A 12,622-nucleotide genomic window follows, 5' to 3' on the forward strand; every position below is an offset into this window, starting at 1 on the left:
GTGAAGAAGTCCCTCCCTCCTGAGGAGGAACTGCCTGAGAAATGAAAGTGAAATTTTTGGGGCTGTCAGGAGGAGAAAAGTGGAAGGAGCGTCCAGGTGAAATGAACTGTGCAGTCCTTTAGAGCCTCTGGACAGAAGGTAATGCTCTTAATACAGTGATTCTCGAAGGCAGAATGGAAGATTTGCACTAGAGGGCACATTTGGCAATGTCTGAAGAGATATTTGGTTGTTAACTGGGGGATGCTACTTGCCTGCTACCTACCAAAGTACCACGTCACCCCCTAGGAGATGGAGGATGGGTGGCGGAGAGGTAGATGGTGCTGAGAAAAGTTGGCTACAAAGGACCTGAGGAACTTCTGGGAGTGTTGAAAATGTTCTAAATCTTTAAAAGGGGTAAAACTTTTTCAAAACTCATCAAATTGTGCTCGGTAAATGGGTGTATATTATTGCACATAACATATACATCAGTAACTTTATTTAAAAATGAAAAGTCTTCCAGGTAATTTTTATGCGAATCTGAGGCTGAGAACCACTAGTTGTAAGTAGTAAATCAGGAGTTTTGTGCCCTGGACAGAAAGGGCTGGTTTGAAACTGAGGTAACCTTGAAATCAAACCTAACGAGGAGGAAACTTGAACAAGAGTTGCCACTCGTTTGGTCACAGGATGACCCCACATTGTGCCTCCACAAACAGCATGCTCTGTTTTCGTGAGGAATAAAAGTTGATAGATTCATTTTCTGGGCCGTATGCATCAAAACAATCCTAGTCTTCTACCTCTTGTAGAGCGTGTTACATAACAAAAGGTGCCACCTTTGGAAACCACCTGATAAGGTACAATTTTCCTTTTTGCCCTCTCCATCTGACTCATGCATGGCGATCAAGGACAATTCCCAGTCAGGACAATTATAAACTTGTTGGAAGTTTAACAACTTTCCCATAAAAGGTATCCACATCCATTACCTTTGGAATATGCTTTGACTACTTTTAAGGGAGTCAATTATTATTAGGTTGGTGCAAAAGTAATTGCGGCTTTTGAAATTAAAAGTATTATAAGGCCAGGTGCGGTGGCTCACGCCTGTAATCCCAGAACTTTGGGAGGTTGAGGCAGGCGGATCGCAAAGTCAGGAGTTCGAGACCACTTTGGCTAACATGGTGAAACCTCGTCTCTACTAAAATTACCAAAAAAAAAAAAAAAAAAAATTAGCCGGCCGTGGTGGCTGGCGCCTGTAATCCCAGCTACTCGGGAGACTGAGACAGGAGAATCGCTTGAACCTGGGAGGCAGAGGTTGCAGTGAGCCGAGATTGCATCACTGCACTCCAGCCTGGGTGACAGAGCAAGACTCCATCTCAAAAAATAAAAAAATAAAAATCAATAAAATAAATAAAAGTATTATAATAGCAAGAACCACGATTACTTTTGTACCAACCTAATACTTTGAGATTTCTTTTCCTTATTCAATATTGGTGACTGATACATTTAGATAGTGTAAAAGGGAACAAAATCTCGGGACCCAAAAATCACTAAGTCAAAGGGAAAAGACAGGTTGGGAACTGGTTAGGGCAAACCTGGCTCCCATTCTATTCCAAAAAAAGACAGCTACTAAGATAAAAAAACTCCAGACAGAACTCAAAGTCACCCCTCTGCTCAGGTGAGATAAATGAATATCTGGTTACTTCCTTTGCCCTATTGCTTAATGCAACCTGTTTGTGTTTTGTCTACCTATTACCTGGAAACCCCCCTCCCAGCCTCAGTTGTCACGCCTTTGCGGACTGAACCAATGTACATCTTACATATATTGACTGATGTCTCATGTCTCCCTGAAATGTATAAAACCAAGTTGTGCCCTGACCACCTTGGGTACATGTTGTCAGGACCTCCTGAGGCTGTCATGGGTGCATCCTCAACCTTGGCAAAATAAACTTCCTAAATTGATTGAGAGTTTTCTCAGATACTCTTTCATTTACAATAGTAAAGCATTGGACAGATTTGTTAAAGCGTGAGTAGAGATGTGTATATTACCTTAGCCTATCAGTTCTGAGTGCATGACATTCAATTTTTCATCATTTATTTTGTTCACTTGAGTTTTTTCTGGTTTTTTTTTTTTTTTTTTTGAGACAGAGTTTTGCTCTTGTCGCCCAGACTGGAGTGCAATGGCATGATCTCGGCCCACCACAACTTCCACCTCCCAGGTTCAAGTGATTCTCCTACCCCTCCTGAGTAGCTGGGATTACAGGCATGTGCCACCACGCCCAGCTAATTTTTCTTTTTCTTTTTCTTTTTGAGAGGGCATCTTGCTCTGTCACCCAGGCTGGAGTGCAGTGGTACCATCTCGGCTCACTACAAGCTCTGCCTCCCGGGTTCACGCCATTCTCCTGCCTCAGCCTCCCAAGTAGCTGGGACTACAGCTGCCCACCACCACCCCTGGCTAATTTTTTCTTTTTTTTTTTTTTAGTAGAGATGGGGTTTCACCATGTTAGCGAGGGTGGTCTCGATCTCCTGACCTCGTGATCCACCCGCCTCAGCCTCCTAAAGTGCTGGGATTACAGGCGTGAGCCACCGCACCCGGCAGTTTTTGGTTATTCTTAAGCCCTAAATGTGTTTTAAGTTATTCTTGAGAATATTGGAGACTTAATGACAAAGCTCCTACTGTCTTCAAGTTATGGAAAGGAAAGGACCTTAGAGCAGAGAGATAAATTTAATGTTTCTGCTAAACAGCCCATTATTTCAAGTGGTCATCTTTAACAAACTCATGCAGTTTTAGAATTTTAATATTTAATATGGGATACGAGTACATTTTTATTGTTTATAATGTATTGTAGGAAGGCTAAAGTTAACAGATGACACTTCACAGTTGGCATCTGTGGCCCTTGGGTGTTCTCAGAGGCCTTAGAGTTTTTCTTTTTCTTTTCCTTTTTTTTTTTTTTTTTTAAGATGGAGTCTCTCTCTGTCTCCCAGACTGGAGTGCAGTGGTGCGACCTCGGCTCACTGCAACCTTTGCCTCCTGGGTTCAAGCAATTCTCTTCCTCAGCCTCCCGAGTAGCTGGGATTACAGGCGCCCGCCACCAAACCCAGCTAATTTTTGTATTTTTAGTAGAGACAGAGTTTCGCTATCTTGGCCAGACTGGTCTTGAACTCCTGACCTCGTGATCCACAGGCCTCAGCCTCCCAAAGTGCTGGGATTACAGGTGTGAGCCACCACGCCCAGCCAGATTTTTCTTCTCATTCAGTAAATGTGCTGCTCTGCACTGCTGAGTACAAAAGGTTCAAAAGATCTTCTTCACTGGTTGATGGGCTGGAGCTACATCTGTAGGGCTGAGGCCTAGAAATCCAAGCTCTGTTGCATTAGTGGCCGTATCAGCATTTCCTCTGACCTGAACCTGCCCCTTCCCTCTCTGAGCCATTCTCAGACTACCACTAACTGGTTTCACAGGAGGAGGCAACTGGAGGATTTCAGATTGGGGAAGTTATCTCAGCCTTTTCTGTCTCCAAGTTGTTCTGTCTTCTCATACAGGAGAGACTTGCTCTTTAAGAGACTATAATAATGAATAGAACACATTAAAATAAATTTTAGTAGACAAAATAAATTTTAGTAGACAAAGGTAGCATAACCAATAAAATTGCAAATGAAAAGTGGTTCGTTATAAGTAATTAAAGTATTTTAAAAAATGTTTTTAAAAAAGCACAGTTCTATGCTAATAAACTTTAGAATCTGTGTAATAAAATTATTTGAAAAATAAAAATGTAACATTCACCAAAAGGCGGAAACATTTCACAAGAAAAAAATTAGAAGCTATGTAAAATTATTTTCCACATATTGATGTTTTCCAAGTATTGATGCTTGTGCTGGCCCGGCTTCCGAATGAGTTCTGCAGGTGGAGGTTGGCAGAGAAGACAGCCCTGCTGTGCCTTGCCCAGGGAGGGCTTTGGGACCTGGGAGAATGGTGTGAGTAAAGCCAGAGGGATCTGAGAAGACAGATACTTTACTCCTGCACTGTTGTCTCTAGATAATTTCCCAGCTGGCTCTCTCTGTCTGTGTAAATAAGCCTTGAGGATATGACCGTTGCCCACCCTTGTTAGCCCCTCCTCTGTTTACATAGAGCTCTAAGTACACACCCATGGAAATATCTGCATATTCTTGAATGACTAAACTTGCTCATTTTTCTGTCCAGGTCATTTCTGCCATCCAGAAGCGCAGATCAGCTGAGAGCGACGCACCAGAAGAACGCCTAAGAGTTTCCAAAAGTGGTGATTTTTTTACCATTAATATATTACATGTTGGTAGTATGAAAGGAAAATAAATCTTGGAGCTTCAAAATCCTAAAGTCAAGCTGGGAACTGCTTAGGGCAAACCTGCCTCCCATTCTATTCAAAGTCATCCCTCTGCTCGCTGACATAAATACGTATCTGATTGACTCCTTTGGAGAGGCTAATCAGAAACTCAAAAGAAAGCAACAGGTTGTCTGTCACCAACTTGTGACCTGGAAGCCCTTCCCTGCTTGAGTTGTCCTGCCTTTTCAGATGGAACCCATGTACATCTCACATATACTGATTGATGTCTCATGTCTCTCTAAAATGTATAAAACCAAGTTGTGGTCTAATCACCTTGAGCACATGTCGTCAGGACGTCCTGAGGCTGCCAGGGACACATGTCTTCAACCTTGCTAAAATAAACTTTCTAAATTATCTGAGATCTGGCTCAGATTTTCGGGGTTCACACTAGACAGTTGTTAAGAAAATAACAAAAAGACATTAAAGACATAGCATAGTTGCACGTCCATTTCCATTGAACTCAGAGAAATGAGTTTTTTAAAAAGGAAAAAACTCGGCCGGGCGCAGTGGCTCACACCTGTAATCCCAGCACTTTGGGAGGCCGAGGCAGGAGGATTACCAGGTCAAGAGTTTGAGAACATCCTGGCCAACATAGTGAAACCCTGTCTCTACCAAAAAGAGAAAAATTAGGGAGGCCAAGGTGGGCGGATCACAAGGTCAGGAGATCAAGACCATCCTGGCTCACATGGTGAAACCCAGTCTCTATTAAAAATAGAAAAAATGAGCCGGGCGTGGTGGCAGCTAATTTTTGTGTTTGCTATTTCAAGTCCTTGTTTCCTTGTAACCAGTTTCCTATCTTGACCTTGGGGGCTGAAGATTCTGAAAATGAAAGACATAAATATCCCAAAAGAGTTACCTGTAATTTAAGAGAGTGCAGCAGCTTGTAGTGATCCAGAGCCTCGGGCATTGCAATAAAGGGGTGACTGGGATTCAGGGGTCAAAGGAAAATGGATAGAAATGGATTTCCTCCAGTTGCCATGGATGAGTGCTGGAGATAGGGATGTATGTCTACACATAGAGAAACTGTGGGTATCTAACTCGGAATCCCTTCCTCCACCAAAGGTCAGCAAGATATGGGAACTAAAAGTATTCTAGCAAAGCTGGGAGCAGAGCAAAAACTGCTTTACCAGTTTAGAAGCAGAGGAAGGATAGTTGGCAACAAAAATCCCAAAAGACACAGGGACTCTACCACATAGTGAACACTGCACAGCAACTTTTGCCCAGCTATCTCACTATAGGAGCAGAACAGGCTTTACTTCATTCCTGAGGACTACCAGAGCCTCTCACTTCAATGGAAAGAAGCAGCTAATCTAGAGGAAGAGAACACTGACAAATGCCATTGCAGAGGGAGCCCATGGCAGTACTTCTGACCCTCCCACTGTAAGGCATAATGTGCACCAGTAACCTGAAAAATGGAGACTTAGCTGGGCAGACAGAGAAAGTGATTTCCAAAGAAAGAGAAATACTACAGAAGTAGAAAAGAATACCAGGAACTTCCAATTTTAGTTCCAACATGTAAAGAGCTTGAGAATCATTACTCCAATCCTCACAAGAAAAACAAAGCTTGGCTGGACGCAGTAGCTCACGCTTAGAATCCCAGCACTTTGGGAGGCTGAGGCGGGTGGATCACTTGAGGTCAGGAGTTCGAGACCAGCCTGGCCAACATGTTGAAACCCTGTCTACAAAATTACAAAAATTAACCGGGCATGGTGGTGGGTGCCTGCAATCCCAGCTGCTCCGGAAGCTGAGACAGGAGGATCACTTGAACCCAGGACACAGAGGTTGTGGTGAGCCGAGGCTGCACCACTACACTCTAGCCTGGGTGACAGAGTGAGGCTCAGTCTCAAAAAAAAAAAATTTTTTTTTTTTTTGAGAAAGGAGTTGCATGAGTCATATACTGGTAGGAACACTTAAACAGCAGTTCTGACAAATTGTTGGAGGCTGATTGTGGACTAGCTTGAGAGAGAGAAACTCCTAGCACCTAGACTTAGGGCCCCACCCCTGCCCCACTTTCTTGGAATTTACCTCCAAAAACTAAAGTGAGTTCCCATATTGGAAAGCCAAGAAAAAGATCCTTTCTTTTCTGGCAGAGAGACAGTAAAAGAACCGTTCTGAAATATGTTCAGAGCATCCCCCATAACAAAGGCCTACTCTCCACTGGAAAAGACTTGAAAGCAGAATGCTTTCTCCAAGTAAGACAAAGAGCTGAAGATTCCTGCACTTCTCTGGTAACAGAATGAAGGAGGTGTATTCTTGTACGGTCATGTGGTTAGCACTGAAACTGTTTTGGGGACATCAAATTATTGATAATGGCAATCTCTTGGCCTTAATAGTACAATGCCTAAGAGACAGGGACAGATATTCCATATGCAGGGTAGATGTCAACTTTTGTCAATGAGTACATGCAGAGGCTCTTTTTAGATAATAGGAGTACAAAGTCCACTTGCTACACAAAGTTGGCCGTTTTTCCCAAGGAGTTCACATGACTCAGGCTACCATCATATCACCATTTGCACACAATACATCGATTCACACATTCTTAATTTTCTCCAGGGTTACTGTGAATTTTTACCCAATGACATGAAGCCTGCTCATGTGAGTGATTTAAAATGGCTTGTCCTTATCATGCTACACTGATGTTTCCCAAGTAAGTCATGGTTTTAGCTTTGTCACTGTTTCTCTCCCAAATCTGCCCTTCATGAGATTTGTATCCTCCTTATGTCTTATAATTATACAAAGCTTCAAATAGAATTTCCTCTCATAGTCCAATCTTTTCTCCCCCAGAGTATACTATATTTGATGTTATCTATAATCAATCAAGGCTCAAGAATCAAAACAATCATGTACTTGTGCCATTGTTTTAATAATTAATAATAGATTAATAATAGATTAATAATAATTAATAATAGATTAATCAATATGTAATGCATACAGTTTATCATAGGCTAATTTTCTCTCTTCTTTTATCCTGTATATCCATTGATATTCCTGAATGTGGTGTTAAAATCTGCATATGAAATGATTTTATTTTGTTTTTCAACATAAGCTGAAACTTGAAGTTTTCATCATTACCTTGGTCAACATAAGCTAGACCCCAACTTTAATATTACTTACATCATTTATGAGTAGTATAATTATAGGAGTCTATTCCTTCATTAGGCGTGAGATTACATTTTGAGCATTATACATTACTTTGACTTTTTTTTTTTTTTTTTTTTTTTTTGAGATGGAGTCTCACTTTGTTGCCCAGGCTGGAGTGCAGTGGCATGATCTCTGCTCATTGCAACCTTTGCCTCCTGGGTTCAAGCGATTCCCCTGCCTCAGCCTCCCGAATAGCTGGAATTACAGGCACGTGCCACCATGCCCGGCTAATTTTTGTATTTTTAGTAGAGACGGGGTTTCACCATGTTGGTCAGCCTGGTCAAACAGTAAATATTTTAGGATTTGCAGGTCAAGCAGTCTCTGTTGCAACCAGTCAACACTGCTGTTGTAACCTGAAAGCAGTCACAGATGATATATAAATGAGCATGGTGATATTCCAATAAAGTACATTTACAAAAATAGATATCAAAGTAGGATTTGGCTCACACACTGACCTTTTCAGATTTCTAACAGAGAGGAATGAATAAAAATGTTGCCTCTGAATTTTGCTGCCATGTTTTGTAGGCCAATTCTACCACTTCATATTTGTCCAACTTTGAGCTAATTCTTTCATCTCACTGTACCTCCATTTTCTCACTTTTTTTAAAAAAAGGGATAATGACAGTACCTATTTTCATAGGACCACTATGAAGATTGAGTCCAGGCCGTACGCAGTGGCTCAAGCCTGTAATTCCAGCACTTTGGGAGGCCAAGGCGGGTGGATCACCTGAGGTCAGGAGTTTGAGACCAGCCTGGCTAACATGGCGAAACCCCGTCTCTACTAAAAAACACAAAAATTTGACAGGTGTGGTGGTGGGTGCCTGTAATCCCAGCCTACTTGGGAGGCCGAGGCTGGTGAATCGCTTAACCTGGGAGGCGGAGGTTGCAGTGAGCCGAGATTGTGTCATTGCTCTCCAGCCTGGGCAACAAGTGCAAAACTCAAAAAAAAAAAAAAAAAAAAAAAAAAAAAGATTAAGTCCATATATATAATGTGTAGAAATGTGATTAACACACAGGAAACAATATAGAAAACTCAGTTGCTGTCTTCATACAAGTACCCTCAGTGGTCAGGTGGAAATGTATGTGATTCAAATGTATGTGTTGACTTTCAGTTAAAAAATGTGAGGGTTTCCTTTGATCTCTTGAAATAAAGGCCAATGCTTAGCTGAGATAGGCAATAATGGCATAAACTTGCAGTTCTATCTTCAATTCTCTCCTAACATTTCTCCTCTGCTTTTTCAAAGATTCCAAAATAGACTCAGCTTCCCTGTTTTTCGTATTTTAATTATTTGCCTTCCAAATACTAGTATGTTTTCAAGATGGATAAAAATGAATCAGTTTCTTAGTTGATTCCTTGTTTGACATGAGCCTGTACCTAAGCTTGCATTTATTTAAAAGAAAAAAAAAAAAAAAAGCCAGGCATGGTGGCTCATGCCTGTAATCTCAGCACTTTGGGAGACCAAGGGAGGTAGATCACCTGAGACTGAGAGTTTGAGATCAGCCTGGCCAACATGGTGAAATCCTGTTTCTACTAAAAATACAAAAATTAGCCAGGGGTGGCAGGCACCTTTAATCCCAGCTACTTGGGAGGCTGAGGCAGGAAAATCACTTGAACCCGGGAGGCAGAGGTTGCAGTCAGCTGAGATCGTGCCACTGCACTCCAGCCTGGGCAACAAGAGGGAGACTCCATCTCAAGAGAAAAAAAAAAAAAGGTTATTCTCGGTCTTAAACATCAACCCAATGAGAACCTGAGAACTAGCCCTTCACCAATCAAATATAATGTTTTAAATCTTGGAACCCTAGAACCCCAAATTTATCTTCTAAAAGATGGTTGAAATAAACCTTGCACAGAATATGCCTTTATTTTATCTAAAATTGACTGAGTCTCTGTGAAGACAAGGGCTAGATTGTATGCACAAAGCAGTTATATAGCAAATGTTTAAAAAACTGAGTCCCATGGAATCAAGATCATTTAGACAAAAGGTAAAGTAGCAAAATATCTAAATTTTAATTAAAACTAAGTTAAAATGCCCATTCGGGCAGTAACTTGTTGGGAAAAATGAAGATAACTATATCATTTACCTAGAGCAACAACATGCTACTTAAATACTTCTTTTTTTTTTTTTTTTTTTTTGAGATGGCGTTTCGCTCTTGTTGCCCAGGCTAGTGTAAAATGGCACGATCTCGGCTCACCGCAACCTCTGCCTCCCAGGTTCAAGTGATTCTCCTGCCTCAGCCTCCCGAGTAGCTGGGATTACAAGCATGTGCCACCAAGCCCGGCTAATTTTATACTTTTAGTAGAGATGGAGTGTCTCCATGTTGTTCAGGCCAGACTTGAACTCCCAACCTCAGGTGATCCACCCACCTCAGCTTCCCAAAGTGCTGGAATTACAGGCATGAGCCACTGCACCTGGCCTAAATAATCTTTAAATATAAAGACACAAATAGTTTAAAAGTAAAAAGATGAAAAAGTATGTTACGAAAACAATAATCAAAAGAAAGCTGGGCTGGGTGCAGTGGCCCATGCCTGTAATTCCAGCACTTTGGGAGGCCAAGGCGGGTGAATCACCTGAGGTCAGGAGTTCGAGACCAATCTGACCAACATAGGGAAAACCTGTCTCTACTAAAAATACAATATTAGCTGGATGTGGTGGCAGGCGCCTGTAATCCCAGCTACTCAGGAAGCTGAGGCAGGAGAATCGCTTGAATCCAGGAGGCAGAGGTTGCAGTGAGCCAAGATCACACCACTGTACTTCAGCCTGGATGACAGAACAAGACTCCGTCTCAAAAAAAAAAAAAAAAAAAAAAAGAAAAGAAAAAGAAAAAAAGCTGGAGTGGCTAAATTAATATCTAACAAAGTAGAGTTTGGAGAAAAAGATATTAGTAGAGATAGAGGGTAATTCCATAATGAGAAAGGGGTCAATTCATCAACAGGATGTAACATTCCTAAATGTGTATGCTCCTTACAAAACAGCTTTAAAAATCAAAAAGCAAAATCTGATAGAATTGCAGGAGAAATAGGCAAATTCATAAATATAGTTGGAAATGTCAACACCCCTCTCTTATAGAAAATCAGTAAGGATATAGAAGATTTGAATAATGTTGACCAACATGATGTTTATTGAACACTGTACCCCAGGACAAGAGAATACACATTTCTTTCAAGTGCAAATGAAACATTTACCAATATAGATCATATCCTTCACTGTAAAACAAGTCTCAATACATTTAAAAAGGATTCAAGTCATATAAAGTCTATATCTGGACCATTTAAAATTAAATTATAAACCAATAACAAAAAGATATATGAACATCCTCATAGATTAGGGAAAAAGTACAATTTTAAATAATTCAATGGTCAAAGAAATCAAAAGGGAAAATAGAATCTTGAATAGAATGGAGAATATATCAAAATTTGTGAGATGCCATAGAAGGAAATTTATAGCTCTAAGTGCTATATATACATAAAAGAACGTCATCTGATTTATTGCCTTGATGGTGATGAGTTTCACGAGTCAAAATGTATCAAGTTATATACTTTATGAAATGTATTATATGTCAATTATATCACAATAATAATGTTAAGACAATCCTCTTCCCCTAAAAAAATTTTTTTAAGTTAGAATCAAACTTACCTGCCACTCACTTGTTGGGAAATATTAGGATAACTATAACACATGTCTAGAACTTTAGTGACAATACGGTTCTCTTTTACAAACTTTAGGTTATAGAATGGAATTAACATAGTTCCAGAAAAAAGCTGAGATCCTGAGTCCTCTATAATGGGAAAAGGGACTACTTAGGGTTCCAGGCAGTTTCCACCAAAATCTGAGTTTTCTTTCCCTTGAAATTTGATTGTAGATGATTGCATACAGCTAGACATTTAAAAAATCTTTACAGTTAGGTTTAGCCATATGGCTATTCTCATTAACAGAAAATGAGCAGATATTACGAATCCCATCTATGAACTAAGGATTTAAAAAGCAAGTTTTCTCCGCTAAGTTTTTTCTTTACCTTTCTGCCAGCTTGATGCTGTTAATACTATTCTGGGGTACAGCAAATGCCACAAGATGAAAGCAAGCTTGGCGCACGAATCCCACATGGAACAGTGCCACTCACCACCAGTTACATATACTCGTGACCAATTGTTTTACATTAACAAGAAATACATTTCTTTAGTATTTGATCCATTATGTATTTTGGTTCTTTTTTAAAAGTAGTTTAGCCTACTCTATCACACCAAAAATTTCAAGAACAGAAGGCCTCTGTCAAGCCCCCATAATCCCTCAGGAAAAGGTCAGAGCTCTGAACTTACCCTAATAATTGTCCCCAAGTCTCAGATTGAGCAACCTTCCCCAGGTCTTACCTATAGAATTCCAGCAAGTATTTGTAAATATCACAATAAAGATGTTAAGAAAGTCCCTCTCCCTTCCAAAATCTTTTTAAGTTAGCATCAAACTTAAATGCCCGCTCTAGCAAGCACTCACATTTGGGGAAATATTAGGATAACTATACCACATCCCTAGAACTCTGGTGACAAAAAAACATTTTACTTATAAAGTAAATTCACTTGGAAAGTAAATTTACTTGTAAAGTGAGTTTACAGTAGAAGACAGCTGGGCTAATTTTTTTGCCTAGAACTTACTGTATGGGAAAATAAGTGGGAAGGGGATAAGTACTCCAGCAGATCTTTCTCTGTCCTGAACTTCCACCAGCCCCATGGGCCCCAGTCAGCCGGCTCTGTCTCCTTTTATATCTCTTCCAGTTGAAATGCAGAGCAGGATGAGGAATTTGCATCCAGTCTCTGGGCTTCCACAGACGTTATCTCCTAATTATTATAAAACCGTGCCTTAGAACAAACCAGTACTGGGCTTTTACTATTACCCGCACTACTTTATCTCACCACAGACACCCAAGCTGAGCCTTGCTAACAAATCAGTATTTCCTCAAACCACGAAGGAGCTTCAAGCGCCCAACAGACTGAGGACTAACGGCAGGGACCAGAGCCGGCAGAATCATTCTCTGGCCATGAGCCCTTCCTATGATCTTCCAAATTTCTACACTTCTAGATATGTTGAGATCTTCTTTTCTCTGGCATTACCTTCTATAAAAATGCCTCAGGGCAGCAGGTTCTTGTAGAGATAAACATATG

The 12,622-nt window shown here is 40.6% G+C and overlaps 1 protein-coding gene across 4 annotated transcripts in view; it reads left to right on the plus strand.

The window, feature by feature from the left end:
- The first annotated feature begins 13 nt into the window (after positions 1-13).
- LOC119626625 (uncharacterized) overlaps positions 14-12,622 on the plus strand; it is a 98,162-nt gene continuing 85,553 nt past the window's right edge. The window contains exons 1-3 of one of the 4 annotated variants that reach the window (XR_012093968.1): positions 14-138; positions 4,170-4,245; positions 6,883-6,976. Coding sequence is in view for 2 of the 4 variants with exons in the window: in XM_038005539.2 (XP_037861467.1) it covers positions 3,860-3,943; positions 4,170-4,245 (160 nt within the window). In the remaining 2 variants the exon portion in view is untranslated. Of the gene's footprint in view, positions 139-3,829; positions 3,944-4,169; positions 4,303-6,882; positions 6,977-12,622 lie in introns of those variants that run through there. The other 3 variants (XM_038005539.2, XR_012093967.1, XM_073018977.1) reach the window with 3 other exon arrangements.

The sequence above is a fragment of the Chlorocebus sabaeus genome, chromosome 1 (genome assembly GCF_047675955.1).
Source record: "Chlorocebus sabaeus isolate Y175 chromosome 1, mChlSab1.0.hap1, whole genome shotgun sequence".
NCBI lineage: Eukaryota > Metazoa > Chordata > Mammalia > Primates > Cercopithecidae > Chlorocebus > Chlorocebus sabaeus.